This window comes from Onychostruthus taczanowskii, unplaced genomic scaffold, assembly GCF_017590055.1.
Source record: "Onychostruthus taczanowskii isolate IOZ18803 unplaced genomic scaffold, ASM1759005v1 scaffold291, whole genome shotgun sequence".
In the NCBI taxonomy this organism is placed as follows: domain Eukaryota; kingdom Metazoa; phylum Chordata; class Aves; order Passeriformes; family Passeridae; genus Onychostruthus; species Onychostruthus taczanowskii.
This window is the reverse complement of record NW_024500251.1, coordinates 21519-37268: the sequence shown is the minus strand read 5'-3', so window position 1 is coordinate 37268 and position 15750 is coordinate 21519. Positions and strand designations below refer to the sequence as shown.

The following is a 15750-nucleotide window of genomic DNA, read 5'->3' as shown; positions in this document are numbered from 1 at the left end:
CCTCTTTCTTGTTCTTCTTGCAGAGAGCAGTGACATTTGCTTTTCTCCAGCAGTCCTCGGGTACCTCCCCAAAACACCATGATCATTCAAAGATTATTGAGAGCCTCCTTTCTCCAGACTATTCGCCTTACTTGAATTCCTGAAGACCCTCTCTGATGCATGACGTTTTGCCCCAGGGGGCGCTGGATCTCTCTAAAGCTAGAAGGTACTGCATGAATCTCTCAGAATAGAGAATTGTTTTATTAACATCACGAAAAAGGTGATAAGAAGTTATGAAATATTACATTTGGGGTGATACTGGAAACCCCACAATGTCACAGCCTCAGGGAGGACTCTACTCAGGACAGAAAAGATGCACAGATCCCCACCCTGATGATGTTCTATACTGTTGCAATTTTGGCAGGGTTTTGTTAAAAGAACTGAGGCGTCAAGACCTTTGAAAGGGCTCCCAGAGCAAGAAACAGGGACAGCGATGGAGGCGTGCTGGTAGCCCCGGGACAGCAGCCTTCATCTCCTGGGCGTCTCTGCTGCTCTGCCTACGCAGCTGCCAGCGTCCCTCGCCGATCCCCGTTCTCCGGAGTCCGCCCCTTGTCCTGCGACACCCGGGGCCCGGGGCGGGTGTGTCGGGGCGGGCAGAGGGGCCGGCGCTGCCCCGGCGAGGCGGGGCCGGGCGGGAGCGGCCCGAGCGCGGCTCCGCTCGGCTCCCGTGCGGCTGCAGCGGGGCCGGGGCCGGCAGCGATGGTGGCCGCGCCGGGGCCGGGGCTGCTGGCATTGGCCTTGGCTTTGTGGCCGGCAGGTGAGAGCCGGGCGGCCAGGGCAGCGAGCCCGGCCAGGGACAGCGACAGGCAGGAGCACAGACAGGAGCACCAACAGGGACGGGGACAGGGTCGGAGGCTGGGGAAAGGCCAGGAGCAGAGGCAGGGCAGGGAACACGGGCAAAGGCCGGGGCAGACACAGGGACACGGGCCGTGGGCCGGGGCTGGCGGCTGTGGCTGTGCCGGCCCGGGGGCACCGGGACACCGGGACAGCGCCCTCGGTCCGCGGTCGGCCCTGCCCGATTGCTGCGCTCTCCCTCCGCAGGGCTCTGGGCACAGCCGAGGCTGCAGGAGGCCGGCGGAGGGCTGCGAGCGCCCGGGGACTCCGTCACCCTCTCCTGCCACGGCTCCGGATTCACCTTTAGGAATTATGGAATTTATTGGTACCGTCAGTCAAACGATGACCGGCTGCAGTGGGTGTCCGTTATTAGTTTTGATCCGACAGTTCTTTATTTTGACCAGTCAGTGGAGGGGCGGGCCAAGATTTCCCGGGACAATTCCCGGTCCGATACTTATCTCTCCCTGCTGACCCTGCAGCCCCGCGACTCTGCCCGCTACTTCTGCGCTATTCACACGGGGACAGGAAACCCAGCTGGGCTTTAACACAAACCAGCTCGGGTCTGGCTCAGAACCCACGAAATTTGGAGATGGTGAATTCCAAAGTGGTACAGGGCTGTTCCAAAGGAATCAGGTGCCATCCCCACGCAGCACCAGGGATCCTGGCCTTTCATCAAGAGCTCCCTTCCCAGCACTGAGGCTTTCCTTCTCCTGAGTCCCAATTGCAATGTTCTACTCTGTAGAGGAGGTTCAAGGTTTTTCTGTCATCCAGTCAGCCTGGTGACTGCCTGGCTCCAGTCCCACTCAGCCTTCCTTGGTCCCCTTCTTAAGTGGGACATGCAAAGCACCTGCAGAGTGCTCGGTTGCCTTTGCTGCTGGGCAGGGCTCCGGGAGGGCTTTGACGGGAAGAGGCAGCTGGAGAAGTGACATCACTGGGGAGCCAGCAGGGTGCAGGGCCACAGTGCAGGGAGCAGGGTGAGGAGCACTTTGGCTTAGGGGTGCTCTGGCCAAGCTGATTTGAGGTCCTGGGGTGTCCCATGTGGGAGAAGCAGCTCAGCAGAGCCAGGGCCAGGGGAAGGACAAGCCAACAGCCTCCCTGGTCAGCTCCAAAGTCCCAGCATAGCAAGACTAGTCCCTGCAAGACTCCCTGAGATAAAGGCCAGGGCTGGCTATTAAGAACCATATTACCTTTAGCTCACCACAGCATTTCCTGCCCAACAAATGGTCTGTTACTGTACCACACAGGATGAGTGACGCCCAGGAGGGCTCTAGGAGCTTCAAGTTCTGCTCCTCATGCCCCACCTCTCCCCCTCACTGTTGTCATAGGCAGAGGGAGGGACCAGCAGGGACTGGGCCTGAGAGCAGTGACAGAGGCCCAGGCAGGGCAGGTGTGGGCAGAGCTGCTGTGCAGGCACAGAGAAGCTGGAGAGAGGCCACGCAGAGCGGGCCTGGCCATGTGGAGTGCCCTGTGCGTGGGCTTCTTGCCCATTGTAGGTGAGTGAAGGCAAGGGCTGATGGCCCCAGGAGCTGAGCGTGGCCCTGGGCTCTGCAGGGCTCTGGGGAGCTGTGCTGAGCGCTTGCAGCCAGAGCTGTGCCCCGGCTGGAGCTGCCCAGCCATGCCTGTGGAGCATGGGGAGAGCAGCCCTGCTCCTCTTGTGCCTCTGAGCTCGGCACCTCCATCCCAGCTGCCTCCTCTGCAGCCCGGGCACACGCAGGGCACCTCCCAGCTGCACTCAGATCTCGGGGCCCAGCGCTTTGCCCTGGCACTGGACACTGCTCCTGGGGCACTGCGGCCCCTCTGGCACAGACCAGCTGGGGCATGGCAGCACAGGGCACAAGCCCCACTGCCTGGGACAGCCCTTTGTCTTTGCTGTGCTCACCCAGAGCAGGTTCACAGACAGCACAGGGGGTTCCTCACCATGCTGTCTTGGCAAGGACAAAGGAATTTGTCCCCCCATGGTGCAAATCCTTCCTGCTTCTTTGGGGAAATTCAGGAAAAGCTTCCTGAAATGTGGTATCTCCTTCCTTGTGAGCCTTGCTAGCTGCCACCAGCTCTGCCCATCTGTGTCAGCTGGCTTCAAAGAGGAGGATTTTGTCCTCCCACAGTTCCAGTGCCCGTCCAAAGCCCCACCAGCACTGCCCTGACCTTTGCTGGATCTTGCAGTGATTGTGCCTTGTTGTTGCTCTCTGCAGCAGTGTCTCTCGCTAGTGCAGCCACCTTGGAGCAGCTCCCCAGGGAAGTTTCCGTGCAAGAGGGAAAAGCAGTCACCTTGCAGTGCCGCATGAAGGGGGATGCTATGAGGTACTACTCCATCTCATGGTACCGTCAGGGCCCAAGTGGCTCTCAGGAATGGATTTACAAGGAGGATGGCACCTATGGCGACAGTTTCAAAGATCGCTTTAAGATAAAAGATGAGAAGTTCATGAACAGATTCCCACTGCAAATCCTGGCAGCAAAGCCAGAAGATGCAGCAACCTACTACTGTCGTGCAAGAATCACCCTGGAGCAGCTCTGCAGCACAATGAACCAAAAACCAGCAGATGGGGAAGACAGATCGCTCAGCATTTCTTTCTGGCAGCTGCTCCCCAGGGCTCTTGTCAGGCAATGGCAGGTGCAGGAAACATCCCTCTGGCTTGGGGGCACTAAAAGGCACTGCAGGGAGGGCTGCTAGAAGGGCTGGTACCGTTGATGGTGCAGGAGGATCTGTCCTGGGAACTGCACAGGCTGCAGTTTGGGCAAGTGCAGGTTTAGTGCACGTTTCCTGGGCTCCTGTCCAGCACAGCCTCATTTCTCCTCGGTGCCTTGGCTGCAGAGCCATGGGATGATGGGCATGTGTTGCTGAAGCTTCCAGAGGGCTGTGGTGGGTGCAGCCCAGCTGTTCAGGAAAGCCAGATCAGCATTGATCTGGCATTGCTCTACATTGATTGACATTGCTCTACAGGGTGGCTGCTACAGAGCACCTGACCAGGAAGAAGGAGTTGAGACAGTGTGGTGAGTTGACTTTGCTTGTCCTCCAGGGGCTCAGCAAGCTGCTGTCTCAGTGCCCCTACTCCTCAGTTAGACAGAGGGAAAATAATGCCGCTAAGGCTTGTGGGTTGAGATAAGGACATGGACATTTCGTAGGAGCGCTACCATGGGCAAATACGTGGACTGGGAGAAATTAATTTAATTTTTTTGTGAATCAAATCAGAGTAGGATAATGAGAAAAAAAATGGACACATCTAAAAACCTCTCGTCTACCCAGTCATTGCACAGAAATGGGGAATGCAACCATCAGTTCATAAACCATTTTCTCTGCCACTTCTTCCTTCTCATGCACTTCTCCAGAGTGTGGAGTCCATGCCAGACGAGACATTTCTCTAAGAATTTTTCAGCTTTCTTTTTTTTTTTTTGCATTGACTACAGTTCTTCTTAAATTCCTCCAGTGTAGGTCTGTAGTTCACCTTGCAGTCCCTCAGGAATAGACTTCTTCAGTGTGGATCCCTGCAGGTTCTCCCAGAGAAGCTGCTATGACATGGGCTACTTTTTCCATGAGACCACAGTTCCTGTCAGAAACCGGCTCCAGCATGAGCTCTACATGGAGTCCCAGACCTGTTCAGGACATATTCAGTTGCTTCTGTGTGGGGAACACTTTGGGATGTAGGGTCAGTATCTGCTCCACCATCACCTGACATCACCTGCACCATCCTGGTCTTCACGGTGGTTCCTGCACTGTCTGCATAGTCAATATTTGCTCCACCACCTATCCCCCACTAAGTGAGAGGGACAAACCTTGGCTTTCAACCTTGGGCAGCTGGGGAATATCTGCTCTGGTTTCTGCAGGACCTCCCACCCCTGCTTCCTAAATCCTCCTCCTTGCTAATTGCAATACTGATGCTTAGAAGAATGTGTCCTGCCTGAGACTGTGAGATTTTACCTCAGCATTTGTTGTTCTGAAAGCCCAGACTACACCAGCTCTTCCCAGCTCAGAATACCCTGGAGCAAAGACAAAACCCTGGAAGGGCAGCTCTGCTCAGCTTCTCTGGGGCTCCCATGGAGCCTCAGATGTGGCTCAGCCCAGGAGGGGAGAGGGACAGGCAGGGGCAGAGACTGGAATAGGGACAGCAGAAAGCCAGTGAGTACAGTTAATTTTCTTCATAGTAGCAGGAATGGGACTGTGTTTTGAATCTGTGCTGGAAAGAGTGTTGGTAATTCAGGGGTGTTTGAGTTATTGCTGATCAGTGCTTACATGGAGAGAAGGCCTCTTCTGCTCCTCATTCCACCCACCAGTGAGTAGCTGAGGGTACACAAAATGTGGGAGAGAACACAGCTGGTTCAGCTGACCCTAGCTGACCAAAGAGGGATTCCAGGCCTTAGGACATCATGCTCAGCATATAAAGACAGGGAAGAAGAAGGAAAGCGGGGATATTGAGTGATGGCATTTTTATTTCCATGTAATCATTAAACCATGTAACCATTAACCATGATGGATCTCTGCTTTTCTGGAACAGGTTGAACTCTTGGCTTTGGATGGGAAGTAGTCACTGAATTCCTTGCTTTGCTTTGCTCATACATGCAGCGTTTGCTTTATTTATTAAAGTGTTATGTGCTAAACGCATTAATTTTCTTACTTTTACTCTTCCAATTCTCTCCCAGTTCAATGAGGGGCAAAGGATCAAGCCCCTCATGTGATGCTTAGTTAACCATTGGTGGTTAAACCATGACAAAGAAACACCATGGGCACTGAAACAACTGCAGTTTGAACATGGAAAAGCAGAACTGAACCACATGGATACTTCATGATGCTTAGGGAGTTTCACAATAACATTGCAGTAATACATAACAGTCAATTAATTGTATCTGAGGAAAAGGAAACAGTGCACCAGAAACTGCACTGCTGAGATGGACTTTCCCAAGACATGATGAAAAACTCCTTCCCTGCACTCCCAGCTCTACCACCATGTGAATAAACATGGGTGTTGTTCTTCTGAGCACTTGTGCATTCATTTCTTTCTTTACAAGTGTAGGCATTCATGGAAGACATAAGGAGACCTGTGCAAATGCATCCATGGGCTTGTTCAGTAAGCACAGTGCCCGAGGCATCTCAAACAGGAGTTACAGATGCCAGAGGGTCAGACAGTTGTCCCCAGGCTTTGCCACAATTCCCCCCTTTGGTGCTGTCATGTGAAAGCAGGAGGCTTCCTCAACTCTTAGTGTGAGGAGATTTATTTGCCACTTAGTGCTTAATTTGTCAGTGCCCCAGAAAAGCTGAGACCCTTGTGCCCAACTACTTGATCAGTGTCCAATTAGGGGGAGACTGCACTGAGCCATTCTGCTGGATCAGAGGGCAGCTCTACTGACTCAGTCAGGGAAACACCATCAGCCTCAGGGAGACCTCTCAGCAGGTCTTCCGCTTCATTGGAGTGTGTTCCCTACTGATGGTAACTGCCAGCGCCCAGGAAGGATTCACACTGACAATTTCAGAATAACACTCCTGGAAGCCCAGGAGCCGTCAGAGAGTGTTCCGCCCTGCTTGTGGGAGGCTGGCTACCACTGCACAGCCCTGCTGTTTTCTGCCCCGACTTAGGCCTTTTGGCTACACTTTAACTCTACACCCTGTGTCTGCCCAACCCCCATGGCTCCTGCCACAACTTCAGAGATCTTGCTACACTTTGTTTGCATCCCGGGTGTGCTCACCTCTGTTCTTCCAGCTCACCACTCCGAGGTTCCTGCTGCAGCACATTTCAGCACCCATGGTGGCACTGAGACCCGCTGCTCCCCTCAAGTTTTGCAGATGCAGCCACGTCCCCTCTCCTCCATCGCCTGAGCCTCCATCACCTCATGAGGGAGACGAGCTCGCGCCACAGCGCCCCCTGCTTTAAGGACAGATGAGCTTGAAGGTCCAGAAGGACTTAGGGAATACAGAATGAAAATTGATATAAAGTTATTCAGCCTGAGTGACTTCTCCCCAGATACAAATCAGGGCAATATTTAATGACATTAATGCTAACTACTCAATCTGACAAAAAAATAAAAGCAAGGATGATAATGATATTTTTATTTTAGGAATCCTCTGCAAGAGTGTTAAGATGTTTAGAAGTGGAGCAGTGTAGAGGGACAGGAAAACAAAAGGCAGCACTACAAAGACATGAAAGAGGAGACATCACCTGACAATGACAAAACCCACAAATGTTTTTGTAGAACTGTCTAGCACAGTGTGAACTACATACCACTCCAGCTTTCCTGCAGGACTCAAGCAACAAGGAAGAGAAAAAAAAGTTGACACACTTAAGGGAACAGCAGATGACCGTATCCCTGTTACCAAAGGGAAATAGTAGCCTTGATATAATAATCATTGATTAAAAATGAGAAATACACCTCTCTCCATGGGGACAACAACAATGGAAACAGGATGAAATCATGCTATTTGTGGCTTAGAACTGCATCTGAGGATTAAGAAAATGCTCTAGAATTCCAGGCTATCATTATTAAAAATTATTAAAGCAAGACAAAAATCAAATTAAAAGCCGACTTCAGTCAACTATAACCAGATGTTCCCCACCTGGAAACTCATTGAAAAGCACATACAAACAAATCAAAACTCCAAACAATGGACAACTCAGTGGTCAAATAATCAGTTCACAAGATTAAAAAAATTAAGGGGAAAAAAATGCTCATCTAATTGGGACAAACTCATATGAGCCTTATGAAAATGGAACTCACATAAGAAATACAAAAAATTAAATAGCTGAGTAAATAAGCACCTTTGGTCATTAATGAAAAGAGAGTCAATGAAAGCGCCATAACTGAACCAAAATATCTTCTGAACAATTTCTAAACATGCACAGATTTTTTTTCTTTGGCATGCAAATAGGCTTTAAGGACAGATGAGCTTGAAGGTCCAGAAGGACTTAGGGAATACAGAATGAAAATTGATATAAAGTTATTCAGCCTGAGTGACTTCTCCCCAGACACAAATCAGGGCAATATTTAATGACATTAATGCTAACTACTCAATCTGACAAAAAAATAAAAGCAAGGATGATAATGATATTTTTATTTTAGGAATCCTCTGCAAGAGTGTTAAGATGTTTAGAAGTGGAGCAGTGTAGAGGGACAGGAAAACAAAAGGCAGCACTACAAAGACATGAAAGAGGAGACATCACCTGACAATGACAAAACCCACAAATGTTTTTGTAGAACTGTCTAGCACAGTGTGAACTACATACCACAGTGACTGAAAACAACTGAACCACCACACACAAACTGTCTCCCTCCCTTCTCTTGAAGGAGGAAACACGGTGGCTTTACCTCATCTCAGTTTTCTCAGACAACTGTGTGCACAATTTGATTCCTAGAATTAGTCAAACATCAGAAAACCTCTCCTATTTTTCCAAGACCAATTTCTTCACCATTCAACCTGAGACCTTGGCTCTCACAGACAGGTCATTTTAGACATTTGATAACCAGCTCCAGTTGAACAAGGGGATAGGAAGCATCCGCAATTAAGATATTTTCATTAAAGTTTGTCATTGTGTTCTTCTCTTTGTCTCAAAAGCTCCACAGAGGAAGATTTTGGTAAGAACAAAGATCCTTTTAATTTCAGATTCAAAAATGGCCAGGAGCAGATGCAGGAAGAACAAGACCCTTCACTCTTTGATCCTCACTCCCAAGGTTTCAGTTCCTCTACACAAGAAAATACAGTCATTTTCCCTACTTTCACCTCTTACCTAAAACACCATGAAGACTTTCTAAGGCACTAAATGATCCCCAGGCAACAATTCTAAGAGACCAGAGGGCACATTCCTCCTGCCTCTGAGCACTGAAACTTTTCCCCCCAAAAAAGGGGAAAAGAGGATAACTTCCTGCAAATCAGAAGAATTATCAGAAATGCTTTGAAATAACAAAAAAAGTATTGATAATTTTCCTGCTTTCTATCCACTTTAACTCCATCAGACTCTTGAGAGGGGTCATGTAATCCCCAAGTTCTCATATACAACTCAATATTTCAGATACTATTTTAGATTCTTTCTTGAAAGCCATAAAGTGTTTTTTCATGTGGTGCGTTGGATCTCAAACCACTGTAGAGGTCATGTGACTGCCTTTATAATCCAAAATTCTGTGTAGTAGAACAGAGGCAGTTTGTGTTATGAAATATATTGCTGTGTTTGGGGTTTGGATACCACAATGATATAAACAGCATAGGGACCAGTATAAAAACCCAAAGAAGGAAAAAAGCTGAGATATTTAGGGAAAGAAAGGAGATGGGTGACTGTAATGTTTAAGAAGAGAAGTAGAACATCCTTTATATATTCCCTTTAATCCTGGATACATAAAAGAGCTCATGAAGGTTCTAAAAGCTGGAAGAAAGGGGAAGTTGAAAATTCTATACTCAATTAAGCTAACTGAAAACACTGAAATAATCAAATAACTTTTTTCACTTTCCAGTTTACAAAGTAAACTTTTTTCCCCAAAAAAGGGGAAAAGAGGATAACTTCCTGCAAATCAGAAGAATTATCAGAAATGCTTTGAAATAACAAAAAAAGTACTGATAATTTTCCTGCTTTCTATCCAGCTTAAATCCCTCAGTCTTTTTAGAGGCGTCATGTAATCCCCAAGTTCTCATATACAACTCAATATTTCAGATACTAATTTAGATTCTCCCTTGAAAGCCATAAAGTGTTTTTTCATGTGGTGCGTTGGATCTCAAACCACTGTAGAGGTCATGTGACTGCCTTTATAATCCAAAATTCTGTGTAGTAGAACAGAGGCAGTTTGTGTTATGAAATATATTGCTGTGTTTGGGGTTTGGATACCACAATGATATAAACAGCATAGGGACCAGTATAAAAACCCAAAGAAGGAAAAAAGCTGAGATATTTAGGGAAAGAAAGGAGATGGGTGACTGTAATGTTTAAGAAGAGAACATCCTTTATATATTTCCTTTATCCTGGATATACAAAAGAACTCATGAAGGATCTAAAATGTGCAACAAAGGTAGAAGTTGGTAATTCTGTACTCAATCAAGCTGACTGAAAACACTGAAATAATCAAATAACTATTTTCCCTTTCCAGTTTACAAAGTAAATGTACTTCTGGATCCACTCATGGACCTGCACCCATGAATAATTAGGCCAACTATGTGGCAATCCATCTCTTGATTTACAACGAGTTTAAACAGCAGGAAGAAAGATTGAATTATTGGAGTAAGTTTTAACAGTGTGACGAAGATATATGGACCCGGCACGACTCTCACAGTTGTACCAAGTAAGTGACATTTATTTACTTCTAAAACTTCATTTAAAATTAATGTGGGGGAGAACAAGGAAATTTAATGGTTTGGGTTCACTGAAAGAATTTTCACCTGTAATAATCCCTTGAATGTACTCAATTTCCAGCCAGGCTTTCAACCCAGACCCTCAGCTTGGATCTGCTCAGGATTTACTTTCCATGCTGTTGAACGATTTTCATTTTATAGCTAAAGACAGGATATTTTCAGAGCTGCACAGGGACTCTGAAATTACGTTTGACAGTAAAAGATCTTGGGCCTTATGAATCAAAGTCCTTTTCAACTCTGGTGAAATAATAGGCAGACGCCAAAGTTTCCAGGATGTAAGCAACCTCCCCCTTTTGATTTTGAATTCCTTTGAGAGCTACGAAAATGTATTTTGAGAGCCATATATGAAGATATACATTATGCTATTTTACCCTAATTCTATATTGTACGTTATATATGTTATATATGATATATATTATATACTATATAATTGTTATTGAATGTACTCAATTTCCAGCCAGGCTTTCAACCCAGACCCTCAGCTTGGATCTGCTCAGGAAGGTTTCCCAGGAACAACTGGGCTGACTCTGCATAGCACCATTATTCCATGATCCCCAAACACCAGCAGGGCACTGCTTAGCCTGTGATAACTTATTCCCACTTTGGGCAGCACTCTGGCCCAAATTTACTGTCCAGTGCCCAATTCACCAGTGGACTTGCACTGACTTGGGGCAGGAATGCAGAGCTCAGTGAAGAGCTCCCAGTGGTGAGGAGTTTTGAGACAGATCTGTAACTGCCTGCTTGGAGAAGTTCTGGTTTGACACTGGCACCACACTGACAGTGTCCCCAGCTAAGGAATTCCACTGCCCTGGGGACAGAGCAGGAAGGACGTGAAATAGCCTTGGGCATAAATACTCACAAGTGCCTCATACCCAAGAGTTTTGGTCAGGTTGGATTATTCCAGATTAAATATTCACAGAGAATGATAAGGCTCATTACTTTCTGGAATAGGGGGCTCCTCCTGTGACTTTGCAAGATGAAAGCAAAGGAAAAGTACAACTTTTTGTTCAAATAAATTTTCAGAACATAAAACACCAATCCCTTCCCAGAAGAAACCAGTGGTATGAATTCATGGCTGTACTGTCAAGTAATGCAAACTAGTGGGACTCGGGGTGAGCCTTCAGGGGTCAGATAAAACAAATCTTCTGCTCTCTGAACTACAATTGCACTGGGTACATTATTGCTTGCTGAAGATCTTGCCCAGGGAGCTATTGCAGAGAAGCAGCCTGTTTGTATTCTGGCTGTTGCGAAAGCCTGGAGGGGGGACCACATGAAAAGCCTTTCAAGGTTTTCTCAGAGAACAAAGAATGCACTGACAGGCTCTGGCCAAGCCTGGTACAACAGCTGGGAAGGAAATGCTGGATTTCTGGTGGGTGTCTGGTTGCTGTTGGTGTGGACAAGTGTGTAGTTCTGCCTGTTTGATCAGGAGAGGTGACCCATCAAGTTGTGGCAGAGCACAATTTGCCTTTCCCCTCAGTTCCTCAGCAGTGGCATAGGGCTGATGGGGAAAGGTGTAAAATCAGAGCTCCTTGATCAACCTTCCATCAGTACAATGGAAGAAACAAAATGTTAGAGCTGGGGGATCTCTTGACCCACCTGCAAGGCAGACACCATGCAAAAGGAAAAGCCTAATGCACCTCTCTTTACCCAAGAGACCCCGCAGGATGCTCCTGGCAAAGCAGTCATACCAATCTTTGTGGATGCCTCTGACAGCCTTTCATAAACTGAGCCCTTTCTGGCAAGGAAGGCTGCTGGAGGATTCTTTTCAGTTCCATGTTTTTACTCTAATTCAAATTGCTAATCTGAGTTAAATCCTGACATTGGTTTTTGAGATCACCCTCGATTCTCAACATATGACCTGACCTAGAGGCAAAGGTATCTTTAAAAAAAAATAAATTAGAGTACCACAATGATTCATTGATTACTAAATTATTTTGAGAGAAACTGTTTTCTTGTAAGACAGCTGGCTGTGAGTTTAAGCAATCTTCTTTTGTTACTTGTATGTCCTATGAGGAGGAATAATGACATAAAAGACAGTAAGTGGGATTGTTACAAATTAGTCACAGATGGAGTATATGTGAGTTTTAAGTCACTCAGCACTCAGGCAAGCCTGCAGTAAAATCAATCATGCCCAAACCATGGGGTTTCTAACATACAGTCCAAAAACTTCTCCCCTAGAGGTCATTGTGGAGAAATCAACTACATCACAAGATGCTGGCACCACTGTGAAAACAACACCTTTGCCAACGACTTTCCATACCAAGAACTTCAGCTCTGAGGAACAGAACACAACAGAGCTGATCTGCACGGACAAGTCTGACAGCAGCATGGTAACAATACTGCCAGGTACAGTTTGGTGGCACAGCTGCAACACATTTCTAGGGACAGTATCCTGTAGGGCTTGGTGTTCTCCTGCCAGTCAGCATTGCCCTGGGCAGCCAGCAGAAATCAGAAAGATACTTGGTATTTCAATAGGGAGAGCTGAAAGATGTTTCAAAGCATCTGAAAGACATGGTTTCAACTGTTTAATAACTTTGGGAGAAAGAGGGAAGACACAATCTATTTGATTAAAACATGAATTTCCTTTTGACTCCATATTTCACCCTGTAGCAGCAAACTTGCAGCAGCACAACGTGGAACAGCTGATCCAACACCAACAAAAAGTTCCAAGTGGGGCATGTTTTGAGGTCTTTTTACTAAATCACATTTTATATTTTTTGATTTTGTGGGATTGTTTCTGTACTCCTGAAGGTTATTCAAGGCGCTGAAGGGGCTAGTAGGAGTGTTTGCAACAGCACAGCCCCCTCAGCACAAGTTGAGTTACCCCAACAGGATGTGAAGTTACATTGCTCTCTGGGGGATAGAGGCATGGAAATCTATTTTCTCCAGGGCAGAGGACTCAGAACACAACACATTCAGCACACACAAACTGCTGTTCCAAGGATGCTCCTGCACTTACACACAAGCCCCAGGAAGCAAAAAGCAACAGGGACAGACCCTGGGCTCCCATGTTGTTGCCATGTTCTCTCTTGGCTGTTCCTTTGCTGCCCTTCCTTTCCCTGAAACTGTCACCTGAGGATTTCCCACTTTCTGCCAAGATCACAACACCAAGACCTAGACCATGATCTCTCCCCTCTTTTCTGGTCACTGAGCAGACCCTGAAGAGCAGAGAGTGAACATGCTGTCCATGGCTGTGCTGGGTTTGAGAGTCCTGCTGGCAAAAGGCATCGCCTTCAATATCCTCATGAGTATCAAATGGTTTCTTTTCTGAGGTAAGGGAGCACACAGCTTGGTGTCTGGAAAGCCTGGAAGCATATGCCAGAAGTCACTGCCTTTCCCTGTGCCTGTCCCTAGCCCCACAAAGGAATCATGCCTACTCATCTGCTCCTGTTTGCATTTCACAGCCCTTGCAAGTATTCTGGGGATAAAAGACAACAACAATGACCAAACCACACACAAGAAAATCAATTTCCCCCCTAAAAAAGCAATTAAGACAAGTCCACCTCACAGCTTTTCCCAGTCTCTCAGGCAGATTTATATTTTGAGAATACTCCCTTAGACCAAAACCAGTGGAATCAGATACACAGGAAGGAAAGGTCAATGACTAAGTGCTGTTATAATCCCTTAGTCATAAAATCTTGATGAAGTCTGGGACTAGGATTGGATCCATCCACACCTCCTCTACAAGGAGTTTAGAAAGCAGGGGAGTCCTTTCTGCACCTCATGACTCAATTGGAGGGACTTCCTTTTACAGCTCCGCCCCTTTCTTGCCCCCCCCTTGTCTCCACATCAATCTTTTAATTAAATTAATTCCCATTTGATGTTCCTGTCCCTGATTCATCCATGGAGTAAAGCTGCAGAGGGAGCATTGCTGTTGGACGGTGCCACACTTTGGCAAACCTGTGTTAAACTTGCTTTTGCTGACACCTCTGGCAGTGAGTGTTTCATTGACCTAAAGCCCTCAGTTCATGACAGGGTCCCAGATTGTCCCCACTAAGCAGTGGCTTTTCACTTTGCATTGGCAATGCAGAACATGTAGCTTAACAAAACAGGAGAATAGAAGTGTTTCCAGGAGAAATCTCACAAATTGGAGCTTTAGTGCAGTCCAATAGTAAGACTTTCTTAGTGCAGTTAATTCCACAGAAGGGCACAGAATCTGCAGCTCTGCCACCAGATACGAGGTGAGGAAAGTTTTGTAGGGAAGCTGTGCTCCACCTAAAATAGCCTCTGTTAAAAGAAGCACATTTGCCTGTGGAATTATCCTGACATCTGAAAAAACAATATTGTCCTGTAAAGGATGCCATGATACCAAAATAACAGAGGATGATTATAAGCAGAACTTTTTGCTACAATATATTTTGACAGTACTATCATATTCTCCTGGATATTTATTTGTGTCTATCTTTGATTGTGCTCAGGCAGCCTTTGAAAATCTCCAGGGGTTGAACCACTATCCCTGGAGACATTCAAAAACCATCTTGGTCCTTGGCAACAGCTCCACACAGTCCTGCTAGAGCAGGGGACACCCAGTCACCTCCAGAGATCTCTTCCAACCTCAGTCCTGCATTTCTGTGATACCTTTCTCATAATGTGGGAAACTATATGAAGTTCAACATTTCTTTATATACTTTTAGTCAGGGGTTTTGTTCACCTTCGCCCAGGGGGAAAAAACTGAAGTTTTTTTTGCAAAGGAGAGTTTCAGCACTCCAGGCCTGAGAAGCTTAACATCTGATCAGACTATGAGTAGCATAGAAGGTACACAAAAGATAATGACCATAAACCAACATCAGCTCCAAACATCAGCCCTGGCATGGTCAGAGACACTTGGTCTGGGAAAGATGGTTAAGAGAATGAAGAATGAGAACCTCAGTATCATTGAAGGCCAAGGAATCATTAGCCAATAGGAAACCAAATACTAAAAACTTGTCACAAACAGGAGTGTTTGAGATCATTTTAAAAATCTCCATCAAGGTTATGAGCAAAAGTCAGATTTAATACTAAGCAACAAAGCAGGGCAAGTTACTACTGCTTACAGGACAGCTAAGGCACAAGGGTAAACAAGCAACAGCTAAACCAAACAAAATCCATGCAATCAAACCAGAAATGTACTGAGAACTCCCTAGGGTTGTGTGTGTGTGTGGGGCTGTGTGCATGTGAAAAGACACTGCATGCAAATATAAAAACGAACATGGCCTAAAGGCTTAATAGCAGCACTCAAACTTAACAGTTCTTTAGCTTAACTTATACCTTAAGTCTAGTAATTTAACATAGGGAAAGCATTTAACTTATCCCAACTTAATTTGAACTTTATTTATAGCTTAACCTCAACAATCAAAACACTTGACAGCATTTAACCTAACTTATAGCTTTAGTTCAAACTTAGCAACTTAACAAAAGGATATTTAGCAAAACTTACCTTATGTTTAACAGCTTAGCAAAAGACCAACACTTAGCAGCACTTAAGTAAATTTCTAACTTAACCTTACTTACAGGCCTGAATGCTTAGATATCTGAGGTACTTAAAAAAAAAAAAAAAAAAAAAAAAAAAAAAAAAAAGCAGT

General features: G+C 46.3%; 1 gene segment (V, D, J or C); it reads left to right on the top strand.

Moving 5' to 3' along the window:
- Positions 1-673: 673 nt before the first annotated feature.
- Positions 674-1418, top strand: LOC121337841. The segment is given in 2 exon segments: positions 674-796; positions 1081-1418. Coding segments are annotated over 2 exon segments (396 nt in total).
- The last annotated feature ends 14332 nt before the right edge of the window (positions 1419-15750 follow it).